Source organism: Tympanuchus pallidicinctus, unplaced genomic scaffold (genome assembly GCF_026119805.1).
Source record: "Tympanuchus pallidicinctus isolate F22 unplaced genomic scaffold, pur_lepc_1.0 scaffold11, whole genome shotgun sequence".
Taxonomy (NCBI): Eukaryota; Metazoa; Chordata; class Aves; order Galliformes; family Phasianidae; genus Tympanuchus; species Tympanuchus pallidicinctus.
The window spans coordinates 21,034,946-21,049,336 of record NW_026294627.1 but is presented as its reverse complement, the minus strand read 5'-3'; the positions used below and the strand labels follow the sequence as shown (position 1 = coordinate 21,049,336).

At 39.5% G+C, this 14,391-nt stretch overlaps 1 protein-coding gene across 3 annotated transcripts in view; it reads left to right on the top strand.

The window, feature by feature from the left end:
* The window catches only part of DCLK1 (doublecortin like kinase 1), a 229,945-nt gene that overhangs the window by 204,350 nt on the left and 11,204 nt on the right, over positions 1-14,391 (top strand). For all 3 annotated transcript variants that reach the window (XM_052671018.1, XM_052671021.1, XM_052671020.1), the window contains 2 exons: positions 1,136-1,216; positions 8,779-8,892. In XM_052671018.1, the coding sequence (XP_052526978.1) occupies positions 1,136-1,216; positions 8,779-8,892 (195 nt within the window). The remainder of the gene's footprint in view (positions 1-1,135; positions 1,217-8,778; positions 8,893-14,391) is intronic.

Sequence of the window (14,391 nt, the reverse complement as noted above, 5' to 3'; positions counted from 1 at the left end):
GTTACCTGCTCAGTTTCCCTAATACGTGAGTGTTCTGCAAGTTTGCTTCTAAAGTCTGTAAGACAAATCCAGAAAAGAAGTGTCTTCCTATTTCTTTCAGTGTGCTAAATTGCAAAACATTTTGAAATTTGGAAGTGAATGTAAGTAATGAAGTAGCATTCTAAGTTCTGAATCTCAATTCTTCAGTGCTAGTAACATCTTGCTTTTGTGGATGTGTGCATGGTGATCAGTCTGGTATTCTAGTTTGTTAATTAATGAAATTCACTCATAGAGTTGGAAGTCCCCTAGCTAGTCCATGTAATTGTTTTGTAGCAGCCTTTATTGCATATCTGCAGAATGGGAAGGACCTCTGGAGGTCACCCAGCCCAGCCTCTACTCAAGCAGGGACAACCAGAGCAGGGTGGGTGCCCAGGACCGTATCCAGGGCCATCAATAATGAGAATTCTGCAAGTCTTTTGCCAATAATGTTTTCCTTTGAAACTTCTTCTTCCAAATAGTTCATACTGTTTCTATTTTGAAACATTAATCTATTCATTTAACTCCTTCTCCTTGTTGCTAAAAATTATTCATTTTGGTCTTTGGTGATAACACTTTGTTTGCAGTTATGCTGCAGTCCTATTTTCTGTGCACTCCATTCAGTGTTGGAATTATGTGTTCATTTGCATGCTAGTTGAAAACTAGGTAATGGCATAAGAAATCAGAGCCTGAAAAAATAATGTATTACAGTGTTACATTAAATATCTTCTATGTCATTTTTACAAGATCTTAAAATTCTAAATCTGCTGGCTTTTTTTCCTACAGAGGAATTGACATTTTCTTAATGGGAAGCTAACCTAATTTCATGCAACCATCTGTTTTGTATATTATGTATTAAATGCTTTTCTTTTATACAGTGGCTACAGAACTGTAACTCAGAACTTTCTTCTTGCTTTTCAAGGTACTGTTAGATACTGATTTAAAAGTTCAGCTTGAAGTTCAGAAGTTCATAGTTAATACACGTTAATACATTTCTGAAGTTGGTATTTCATTCCATCTTTGAGCACTCTTCTATAATCGGCTGAAGAGTACTTCAGTGAATTAAATCCATGGCTTTGTTCTTCAAAAACTGTGTTTGACCCAGTGTTCCATTTCTCAGGAGCTTATCACAATGATGCTTCAAGTAGATGTAGATCTGCGATTCTCAGCCTTGCAAGTTCTTGAACATCCATGGGTTAATGTAAGTATTTTTCAGGCTTATAGATGCTGTCTGTAATTTTCCACCTTTGAGCTCTTCTTTGTCACATCCTTTCTATGCCCTTTTGGAGCCATCATGTTACAAAAAATACCACAGATTTAACTGGAAATGAGCTAGGTTACAAGCTGCTGTGGTATATTGTGTATCATGGAGTATTCACTGTTTTATGCATGCTCAGCCTCCCTCTTCTCTGAAATATTTTGGGTCAGGTTTTCAGCATATCTCAACCACACTTGACAAATTTACACCTCTAACAATCAGCTTGTGGGTTCAGAGGCACATTTTGCTTTCCTGAAATGAAATGGACTCAAAAATTTGACAGTCGTGATTAAGAGCTATTGAAATATAGTCAATGGTGTTAAGCCCACTTGATCCAGCATGAAACAGGGAAACCTTTAGCATCATGTTTAACTTCTGACATTGAAATATACACGTATTTATGTGCAGCCATATCCGTTTAATCTGAGTTACCATGAAATAGCTATTTATGCATCCTGGCTTATCTCGTAGTGACTGGACATTTGCCATAAAAGCGATAATCGGTGAAGTGGTATATGGATAAATCTGGCAGAGAATAAAGAGATTTGTCTCTAATTCGTGTTGAGACAGGGACCCTACTTAATATTTGCTAATTATTTCAGACTATTTAATATGTCTTAAAATATTTGGTTGAGAAGAAAAATAAAAATCGGAGAAAGTCCAGATTCAAATTCAGGAAACAAGATTGAAGAAGGCAGAAATACAACTTGGGACTGGGAGAGGGAAAAAAAAAAAAAAGAAGGAAGAAATAGTGTTTCATTTTCCTTTCTTAAAGTTGGAGTGTGCAGTTCTCACTAGAATAATATTTTGTCCTGTTAACAGATTCCCTGAGCTGCTGTATCCAAATGATTTATTGCAATGAAAGATTATTCTAATAATTCACAGATACAATAACCTCAGAGGCTAATCTTTTTTCTTGAGAAGTGTCCTCCACGTAGCCTACAATAGTGGCGGTCACTGGAGTGTTTACATTCGTTAGTCCTGGAGGCTCCCTGCTTGACCAAACCATTTAAAATGACTTTTATTATAAATGATATTATCTGGCAGACCACTTCTGCTGTGTACAAAGAGCAGAAGGATCTACGATAGTGTGTGATGAAAATCTTTTCATTTTAAAGATGACATTCAAGCAGCTGAAATATTAATTTTCCTTGGTGTCGGGTTCTGTCCTTGGACATGGTGTTCTGTCACAGTTCATAATGACTTTTGGTAACTGAAGTGTCTCTATCTCCACGGGAGAAGGGTGGATGGGGATTTCTGTCTTGCTGTTCAGGAAGAGACGGGAGGTGGTCAGAACCTGCAGAGAGGCCAGGTCACCTGCTGCATCAGTCTGCATACTTCTGCTGAGGCTATTGAAGAGTCTTTTATTTATACAACATGAGGATCTGGCCACCAATTTTCCTTTTTGTGAGCTTTGTGCTCTCTCCAGATGCTTTGTTTTTGTTTTTGTTTTTGCTTCAGTTATACAACAGTGTATCTTAGGAAGTGATTTCAGCAAAGTGCATCAAGAAGAAGTGCCATTTTTTGTGACTATGGTGTGCAGATGATGGTTTGCTCCCTGTGCTTCCTAATGGTTTCAGCAAGGGGGACTGGGAAGAAGGGTAAGGAACAAGTGGCTGAAGTCTTCCAGAACTGCAGAGCTCCTGTAGCCAACCCCACGTTCTCACTACCAAAGCATCCTGGGTTTCTGTGCAGTGAGTTACATGTGGATCCCTTTGCCAGAGGTGCCTTGGAGACCAAGTATAAATGGATTCAAAAGAGAGGTTGATACATTTTTGGAAGGTGATCCCATTGGTGCTTGTTAAGTGCTGTGGTCTGGATAAAATTTCTGGGTCACAAAGCTCTTAAGTACTTGGTTGGCAGAAACTGAAAGATATACCAAGGAAAATTCAAGTTCTACTTGCCTTCCTTAACTGTGTTTTGTTGTGAACAGTGATTTTGGTGCACTAATGAAATACTATGTATAAGGAGGGCACATGGAACTGGAAGCTGGATAGTCTCAATCACCTTTGGTTTTGCTCTGCTGCACATCTTGTAGTTTTATGCTGATTCTTTGCAATCAAAACCTGTAGCTGTTCCATCCATCAGTAACTGAAGCAGGTATTCTAGGATAGTTCTGTCCAACTTATAAGAGGTTTCTTCTGTCCAAGTGTTGCTCTTAGTAACTGAAATGAGTCAATATTTTGTCTTCACTCATGATAGTTGGTAACAAAGATCAAAACCTCTTTTGAATTCTCGTATGTATTCTGCAGATATATTTTTCTAGAAGGAAAAGGGCTAGCACTGGGGCCAGTTCTGGAAAGTGTTTGAGCACATTCCGAAGGTTGCTCCTATTTCAGTGCATGCCACATGGAAATGCTTAGTGTTAGGAATAAAATTAACTACATAGATGGCATTAAAGTCCTAGTTCGCTTCAGGAGAATTAAAAACATGACTGAGTTGAAACAGGTGCTTAAATGCTTTTATGAAAAAGGACACTTCCCTCAGAGGGTCTGAGAAGTATGTGGCAAGGGAAGGCTTCTTGCATGCAGAGGCAGAAGGATATACTGGTGTCATATCCAGCCTCTCATTCCAGTACCGTCTCTTGGCCAGTTGTGGGCATCACACAGCCTACCTGTGATGCATGTGTCCTAATTGCTTGGGCAATTTTCTGCAACATTCTTAGAATATTGTCTCCTTTCCAGAGGGCAAAAGGCACCTGGAGTTTCCATCTAACACATAAAACTTCCCTAGTTAACCTGTTGAAATAGTTCTTTAAGGACTTTATTTTTCCTTTTCTTATTTTGGTTCTCTTCGCACAGAGGTAAAGTTGCAAATAAAGCACTGGATAGAGCAACTGGATTGAAAAGCAGGCATATGTTTTCTTTGACAATTCCAAGAAACTTTCTCTCTCTTTGATCAAACCTGTGATAGAAGTGTTCTAACTGCTTACACCGTATAAAAGCATTTTGTAGATTGTAAATAATCGTTCCACTTTATAGCTGCTTACTATGTGATTACTTGGTAAATTGCTGAGATTCCTGGAATGTACTTCGACAGTTTCAATAGGAGCCAACACTCATTTCAGTTTCAGTTTTTGCTATAAAAATAGCAGGAATCCTCTTGGAAACTGCAAAACTTTTTATGGTCAGTGTCAGGCCAGCTAAGCAGTTCCTATGTCAATAAATCCCAGCTGTTTTCAATTCAAAAAAACAAAACCTGAAAAGATGTTGGCTCCTTGCCACTGCCACAGATGGAGATCTTGAATTCAAAACGCAATTCAGCAGCAGTTCTTTGCCCCCTCAATTTAGTTTGTTTGAATTTGTCTCTCAAATGCAGTACACTTAGACCTGGAAACAAATCCATCAGTTTATACTTCCCGTACTGGGACCCCAGCTCTTTCTTTTACCTGATGGAATTCTGTGCAAAACCTAAGAATTGTAAGGGTGGCTGAAAGCTTGAGATCTGATGTTTTAAACATTGGTAACACTATATAACCTGCAGTGCAGCAGTGGCAAGTTATGGGACACACCTACTCTGTTTTTGATGTCTACATATTTTTTAATTTATTTTGTACACTGAATATTGAGCACTGAATATGAAAAGTATGGACTGAATTCTGTAAGCCCTTCTCTGTTAAAATAATCAATATGAAATGTGCTGTGCTGTTACTGGAGGAGGAAGATGGCACACAATAGCCTAAGAAGAATTAGAGAAACTGTAGCCTTTGTATGTATCCTTAACCACGTCTGCCTTAGAGATTTCAGTGTAAAAGAAATGAATAACCAAGCAGTAAATAGTAACAAGCTTAACATTTGTAAGAAATTTCATTTAAAATGCTATTTCTTATTCAGCAGCTGCAGTACCTTTTGGTCACATCCTAGGGCCCTAACCAGAGAAAAATCTCCTTGCAATCCTTGAAGGAAACAGAGTCAAAAAGCTTTTCCTGCACTTTTATTTGCTCTACTTTTCTGCTTTTATTTATATAATGACCTCTTCATCTGATGCATTCAGACCTGGAAAGAAAACCTCTTGTGACCAGCTTGAGAAATGCATCTGAGTGTGTTGGGCAGTGGGAGTCCTGAACACTGTTCAGTCTTTTTTTTTTTTTCTTTGGGTCACAATGTCTCCTGCATACAAAACAGTGCAAATACGGTAAGAATGTTTGTTAATTACTCAAATGATGCCAATATAGTCCATTTGTTTTTTTTATTTATTGTCTTAATTCTTGCAAATAGAGATTTTGCATAGTCTGATGAAAAAAATAATCTGAAGAACCCAGGCAGTTAAGAGCATCCAGGTGAAAACTCAAATTCTGGACCAGACTTTAGAAGCTGCCAGAGGATTTTGGCTGCTCAGCTTCTCAGGACAGCACTTCTTTCAGAGCATCAGCAGTTCCACGTTCTCAAAAATTCACTACCCTTTGAAGTTCCCAGAACTGAGCACCAAAAATCACAAGTCATCTTTAAAAGCTCTTGTCCTGACTGCTACAGCTAAGATGAAATTCTGTGGTCCTAATCCACTACAAGAAGTAGTTCATGTAGCTGGAGGTTAATGCAGGGGAAGGAGCACTGCTGACCTCCTTGGGGGCTGGCATCCTTCCCATCACAGCAACCTGATGAAATTCTAGTCAGGAATGTTTAGCCTGTTCTTTAGTTCTACGATTCACTCTGCTGATTCTCTGAATCTGATGTGTTATTTGGTTGCTTTTTCTTACTTTCTGCCTTTTGAAACTGCAGAGCAGCTTTTTTTTATATGTAGTTAAACAGCTGTCATCTCTCACACTCAATATCTATCCACTATATTGTTGCTGGCTGAAGTGACTCCGGGAGCCAGCTAATATATACTAGCTTGTTTACAAAGTGCTTTGGAATAAAAAAAGATCTCTGGTAGACATTGGGTAGCACCTGCATTAGCTGAACAATTTAATAATGGTAGAATAATTCCTGTGCATACCTGTGCTATCTCTTAAACTGAGCTGAAGTTTTCTTCTGAAAACTGGATCCCAGAGTATGTATCTCTGACTCGTTGCCACTGGAACAGTGGGTGTGGTGCTTCACAAATAAAATACCCCAGTCTTGGTAACTGTTGTCTTCACTGTAATTTAGGCTTTTGACAAGACAACATGAAACCTTGGCAGGCTTTCATTGTCCAGAAAGCCAAGAGAATGATTTTTTCTTTTCCCTCCAGTGAAAAAAAGATCACTTTATAGGCTTTCTTCTGGGAAAGGCAAGGTCGGTGGAAAGCAGGTTATTTTTAGGGCTCATATGCACCAAGCCAAAACTCCCCAGTGCTGGACAATTATCAGCTACTGGGTTGCATTGTTTTGTTTTGCAGCTGTGTGCACTTGACCATATTTCTCCAGCTGAAACATTTTGTTAAGAGGTGAGTGAGGGATCTCTAAACACAAACTCCCCAAACTAAATAAATTACAAACGCAAACCAACCTCCCTAAAGTTCCCATGTGCTCACAGGGATGGTGATTTACTGCAGTGATTGTGTAACTCTTTAAGAGCGCTCAGAGTCACTGTAGAGGCAGAAAAAAGAAGTCTGAAATCTCTCTGTGTTCTGATCTTGTCTCTCATTTCTATGTTCCTTGGTAGAATTGCGCTTTAAGTGGACTTTCAAGAATTTTCTAAGCTGCTGATAGCTGCATATATGAAGCAGTAGTGGAGGGATATCAGATCCATGGATGGATATCAGATCCATGAATGGGCAGACACCTGATATCCTGCATATTCTGCGTATTGTTGCCTGAAATCCTTCTTATTCTGCTTCGTAGAATTCTCATCAGCCATGGCTTTTTCAGCTGCCACTCCTGCTGGCTCCCTCTTCCCTCCTCAATCAGTCACACAGGCCTCGTCTGCCATTTCTAAAAAGCTCCTTCTTTGGGCTTCAATTCAACCTGCTGATTTGGGCAAACTGCAGACTCCTTTCTTTTTTCTAGGGTTGTGCTTCCATGTGGAGGACAGCAGATGGGTATTCCAGGAGCAGGAGCTCTCAGCTGTTGTCTGGGAGCATGGTGCCCAGCTTCTGGGCCAGGTCCTTCACGCAGCTGATGCACACGGCAGCAGAACGTGGCAGCCTCAGCTTGGCCCTGTAGCCCTCTGCTCGCTTTTCCCTCAGTTTTGCTCAAGTTGATAAAATGTGTGTTTTGGCAAGGAAAACAAGGCCACCACAGGTGGCTTCAGCCCTCCCCCGCTTTTCTGCCTGTGCAGGAAGATGCGTACTAGATGCCCTAAACCAACCCAAGGTGTGGGTCATGCCTCAGTGGTACATCCTGATGCTCATGAAGGCCTGGCCTCACTTGCACCACAGGCCTGGGCTAGGGCATGTCTCAGTTTCCTCTCTGCTTGTATTGCCTCTCCTTGGGGCTCACTGAGCCACAGCTGGAGCTCTCACCCAACCCACAGTCCCTCAGCATGTCACCTTGATGGCTGCTAAAATAATTCCCACATGCACTTAGGCTGTGGCTGGCTGGGGATGCCATAGGCAGAGCTTAGAAAGTGCCTTGTCTCAGGCTAGATTTTGACAAATAACCGGTGCATGCTTGTATCAAACTTTCTCAAGATTTAAAGTCTTCCCCTCAAATTGCTACAGTAAATCTTCCTTTTTTTCTTGTATTAAGAGGTAGAATTTAGTCAAATTACTCCTGAACTTGGTATTTCACAGGGCTTCTGGAAATCATAGAATCACAGAATCAATGTTGGAAAAGACCTCTAAGATCACCTATGCCAACTGTCCACCTCCCACCAGTATTGCCCACTAACCATGTCCCTCAGTGCCACATCTCCACGTTTCTTGAAGTCTTCCAGGACCAATAACTCCATCACCTCCCTGGGCAGTCTGTTCCAATGCCTCACCACTCTTTCTGTGAGAAATTTTTCGTAATGTTCCTTGTCTCAGGTTAGATTTTGACAAATCCCCAGTGCGTGCCGATATCAAGCTCTCTCAAGATTTAAAATCTTCCCTTCACATGGTTACAGAATTTTTTCCTTCTTTTCATGTATCAAAAGACTGAATTGAAGTCAAAACACAGCACTTCTGAGCTTGATGTTTCACAGGGCATTAAGAAATCTTTCTTTATGTCCCACCAAGCCAGAAACTTCTGGTTTCTGTAATCTCTTGGGTTCTTTCTGTGTTTAAGTTCACTATCTTTAAACACATTTGAGGAGTAAACAGAAGAATGAACAGGCCTGAGCTTATCATGCTTTGATGCACCTACGAGTAACCAGTCAGTGGTAGTCAAAGCCTAGTAGAAAGAATAATAAAATATTTAATGATCATTATTAATTAGATTTACCTAAAGCTTGTGAGAAAGATGTTTTGTAAAGAAGAGACAGGCTGGTTTGTTACATAATAGGATGCTCATCCTGTAAATACTTTACATTGATCTGAGACAATGACTGACTCAATAGTTTTATAACATTTCTTTTCTGTATTGGAAGGTGCTGTCAGAATCACCTGACAATTCCTTTATTTTGCCTTTTCTCTCTGAAGTTTTGTTTTACTTTGTTTCTTCACAGGATGATGGCCTTCCAGAGAATGAACATCAGCTATCAGTAGCTGGGAAGATAAAGAAGCATTTCAACACAGGCCCTAAACCAAACAGCACAGCAGCTGGAGTTTCTGTCATAGCAGTAAGCATCTGAAATACACAGCTGAAACACTTAAATATGTGCCCTCAAGACTGTGTGTGTTTAGGGCATGCCACCAAAAGAAACCAGAGAGGATCAGTTTAGGTGGCTCTAACAATTAATATAAACATAATTTGGTATTCTGCCATTGATTCTCCTTGTGAGTCACATTGTTATTTAATAGCCCTAGGGGATACAACAGTATGCACACTTTCACATTTTGTCAGAAGGTTGTTGTACCTAACATTGATGCATTTAGATTCAGTATTTGAACTATGGGACCATGGCATTTTACTTGGCAGCAGAATCATCACATGGATTGAGGCAGCACAGAAGTTGTAGCAGGACAGCAGCACTTTACAATGAATGGAAATTACTTCAAAACTGTAACAGCTAACCCATATGGCAACCTTAGCTTCTCTTCTTTGAAGACATCAAAGAGAGCTATAATGACTCACTTCTTGCTGAAAAATGCTACCTTTGGAGTTGATTCTAGTCTAGCCACTGCATATTTAGCTGAGCATCAACACAGTACTGTTCCATGCCAAAACTACATGCAGATTGCAGGCTGCTTCCCTCCAGACAGAAGGACATAATTGGATAGAGAGTTAATAGAGCTCCTTGCTGCCTTCTGTCACACACTGCAGCTGCAGTTTGGATGTTCCAGATTATAATGTGTTGGAGCTTCTGAAGCTAAGCTGACCAAACTTTTGCCCAGCTTTACTGAAGTTTTGATGGCATCCTCAGCATAGCATACATCACATATGTTTGTATTTTTTGTCTAGAGATAAACATGTGCATTAGAGATATATGCACACAGAATATATTCAGTGTTTTATAAGATTATTCATACTAATACCATTAAATAGTGCACATCCTTTACATTTTTGATACATCTGCCTGTGTTTGTAAGCTTTTCTTTATTACTCATGGCAATGTCAATGCTCCAAACGGTCACTAAAAGTAAGTGACACATTAAGCATAACCATTCCCATATCAAATTACTCGATGTTCATTCCCAGCTTCCATGAATTGCAGGTGGTGTGAGTGCACATGTACACTTTCTTGTACTGTTTCCACTTTCATGTTTCTCAGCTCAGCCCCTCCAGTGGTGAGTTAAATCAGCATGAAGTAAACTTAGTTCAGCGCATGCAATCTGGCTCACAGGTGTGAACTGTTTGTACAGCAGAATGGGTACGCTCTCAAAGTTACTTGGTATAAGTACTTAAAATTTCAAGCTGTGCCTCTCTCATATTTTTCTTTACTCTTTCCAACCCTAAACTTCCTCAACATGGAAGCAAGTTGTTCCTCATGCTTTTCTTGGATTTTCTCGGTCATCAGCTAACATAGTCAGCTTTTTTATTATTATTATTTTCATTTTTAAGCAATAATACTGCAACAGCTCTCCCACAACTAAAACATCACATACCCATTGCTCATCTGAACTGCAGGTATGTTCTGTATAGACTAGCTGAAACCTTGTTCCTTTCGAATGGACTGCCAGCACGCTTGTCCATGAGAATTACTGCTCAGACCCTCCATGCTAATGACTTCAAAGCTTAGAAGCAAGAAACGATGCCTCTGTCCTCATCCATTTGTCGCCTACTTTATTTGTTTAGTTGCCCCACAATCGTCTTTTATTTTGTTTCTTTGCCCCAATTGCTCTGCTAAGGAATTGTTTACAGCAGTTTGATAGCTGAGTAATGCGAAACGCACTGTAGTGAATCTTTCCACTGCAAAGCATTTTAAATCAGAAAAATAGTGTTTGCTAATTTATATTTTAATGGCTTTTATTTCTTTTTTAGTGTTTGGAAATTTAACAAATTATTTTAAGTCATCATCTTTATGGGTGAACATGATACTCTAGCATGATGAATCCTGCAGCTTGGCCTATAAAGCAGAAATATTTTGAGTATTTTTACCAAATACAAAATGTGGTTTGATTAGGTTGTGTCAACTACTTTCTAAAATTTTGGAAGAGATGGGGAAGGGCAGACCTTTTTAGTGTTTTGTTAGTGAAGAAAAGCTAGATGATTATAAGAATAAATCACATTTATTTTCTACAAAGCTAATTCAATTAGTTAGGCAAAAGCAAAACAACAAAACCTTTAATTGCTGTTTCTGTTGTTTGAAAATGTATGTAATACACATTTGACATGCATGTCACTAGGGCTTTACATTTGGGAATCTGCCTTTTAACTGTGCAATATCAAATATCATGAAAGTAAATCTTATTAACTAAGCCTGCTCTACATTTCGAATTTTCAAGCATATACAGATGCTGCAACTTACTGTTCAGCTCTAAAAACTTTCACTAAGTATATTTTCTACAAAAATATTGTTTTATTGTGCCTGCCTATATGTTTATTGTAACTTTTCAAGAGAGTGCTTGTGTATATAATATATAGAGGCAATCTATATATTATGTAACACATCTGTGTCTGTGTGTTTGTGAAAATGTGTTAATATGTGCATATATTTACATAGATTACTGAACAGTTACAAGTGTTAGCATTATTTTGAGTTTTTATACCTCTATTTGTGTACAGAGATAGCTAATCTGTGGTACTTAGTTCTAAATTTGTCCTCACACTGATATAATGCTACATATAAAGCCTGTTTTCCTTTGTGTTAAGTAGTAACACACCTCAGAGATCTCAAGCAGTATTTATCACATGCACCAATTAAAACTCGAACATGAAAACTAAGTTCATATTGATCTGATATGAAAATTATACTCGTAAGGATCTGTTTGTGGTCAGCTTTTTGAAGAGAAAGTGAAGCCATATGTGTTTTACATACATATACTCTGGTTACTGCTTTCTTCAGCAGCATCCAAGTACATTGTATGGCCTCCTTTTGCTCAGGTTTATGTTTGCCCTGTTGATGTAGTAATCCTCAGTAAAAGTTATCTCTGAGTGCTCAGGGCAGTCTCATCAACTCCTCACACATGTGTCCAGACTTTAAGCTTTTCCCCATTTGAAAGGATTTGTCAGGGTGGACACTACCAGGATGAACGTGCTGTGCATGCCTAGCAAAGCTCCTGTGCTGGTGGAACAGGAGATGATTTCTCAAACAAAATTAACTACACAGGCAAAAAGATTTTTTCTGTTCATACATTAATCATTAAAAGTTCTGCCAGCATAACTATGCCAGCTGGGGAAAAAAATCCCTTAAACCAACATAGCTTTGCCAGCAAAATTTTAATTGGAAAGCCAGCTTTCAGAACAGCAATATAGTTAACAAATCCCTGAAAACCACTGCTTGCTGATGGGAGGGTGTATGGGAGAAAGATCACTATAGTTACCCTATTCTTACTGTAAGCATTAACGTCTGGTCAGTGTGGAATACAGGCTGCCAGGCTCCCCTTTGGTCTGTGTCAGAACTACCACGTTACCACCAATTGTGTGCCAAAGGATTGCAGGATCAGGTTTCTCCTACAGCTTTCCAATAGGAATAGTCTTTTGTAGATCTATGACGGTGTTTATAAAGACACTGTGGTAAAAATGTAAAAATGGGCCTTTACTAAATCGCCTTTTAGAAAATTGAGGATAAAATTGCTTGTTCAATTCGCCAAGGATGTTATCCCACATTTCCCAAGCAGTATCCTGTGACTGGACACTCTCGGTTTTAATGGAGGTGTCTAAAGCAGTCGAGAGCCAAAATTATTTTTTAAGAGCACTTCTGCAATCTAGAGGTGTGCCATTAACTCTGTATATTAACTAAGCTTCGTTCAGTTTGTGTTCCTGTCTGAACTGCTAAAGCTTTGCCTGTATGTTGTCACTTCTGTGCTTGTATTTTGGCCATCATTAAGGCAGAGGAAAAAATTACTGATAATGTGATGTTAAGGTTGTTTGAGGTCTCTGTCTTGGCAATGGGAATAAATTTCATCTGGAGACTCAAAGGAATGGAGTAGGACAGAAAAGAGCTGTCTGGGAAGTCGGTGCAGCTCTCAGCCAACCCAGGGCTCTTGCATCTGCCGAGGGGAGGGCAGCAGTGGGTCAGTGCTGTGCCTGCTGCTGAGCATCAAGCAAAATGAAACCTTGCAGATGGCATTCTTAGCAGGGGGATTTCTTGGCTGATGTGGAAGAGAAGCCAAGTCCGGCCTGTTAGTTTTACTTGGCTTAGAGATGAACCTGTGACTTGAATGTCACTTCCTATTGTTTGTTTGTGTTGTTTTGGGCTCGTTCTGTATCACTGTTTTGTTTTTTGTTTTTTTTTTCTTTGGAATAATTTCCACACTGACTAAACTGTTAGAGCTCTTCCCAGACAGCTGACCCCCCCGGTCTCGCCTATCTTTTTAGCCATTGGATTTTAGAGCAGTCATTTAGATCTGCTTTTCAAGCCAAGTCCCTTTTGTGCATTCTGTAGGCAGTATGCCATGCAGCCAGTAGATGGCAATAGCAGACCAGCGTAGGTAAGCAGACAGAAAAACCACAGCTACAGGGTTCTGATGTTTTTAAACAGGAAACGTCCTTTAACTCATTCTAAATAAGATGAAACAGGCATTGTTTTAACAAAAAGGATTTAATTATCAAATTCAACATTTGCAATATAGTCATCAAGAAAAAATTACCAATATCTCCTTGCTACCCTTTGAGGAGTTGGTAACCAGAAATGTGTCAAACTGCTTTCCTGAATTTAGAATCAGAAACTGTTACCAGTGTGGAAATACATGCCACGCTCTTAGGGGAGCACAAAATGACCTTTTCTCTTCATGGGGCAAAACATGAAAAGCATCCCAGCTCCCTGTTTCAAAGTGGGCAGCGTCTCTCTCAAGACATTTCCCCTAAAATCCCGTTTAATTCTGCTAAATGATGCCTCGGCCGAATGCCGTGCAGCACAGGAGGGTCAGAGAAAACAGCCTCTTTTCTTTGTTCCCATACGCATTATTCTGCTAGCGATAAGCCAAACTTCAGAGATCTCTACTCCCAAAATAATATCAGAATCACACTTTTCTGGACACGACGTTAAGTTCATTTCCATTTTGACTTTAATTGGTGCAATTTTGAACCTAATAGTTCCGTACTGTTATCTTTTTGAGCATGAGGTGTAAGCTGGAATGACAAACAATGCTATTCATGGCTCCGAGGAGCCCTCTCCAAGGTTAACGCATTTTTAGAAATGAATTACTGTGATTGATGGGGTATCAAAACCTGATTCTTTTCATCTTTGCACGTTCCATGATTATGAAGCACTCTAATTTAAGCCTGGTGCAGTCTGTCTAGCCCGCTCCCTGTGATGGTTGCACTGCATTTTTGTAAATTATTAAGCCACTCCATTTAATTGCAAAAGATGATTTTCCATTACTGTTATGTGCAACTTAAAAGGGGCACTTCTGTCTTCGGAGGTAACGAGGTATTGGTCAGACTTTTACATGAGTGCATTATGCATTAAGTAACCTATTTTGCAAACTCCGTTTTAGCCTGAATAAATTGGCTTCTGATTTAGGAGGACAGGCTCTAGAGTTAGTGTTTTTTCCTTTTCTTTCTTTACTTTTTT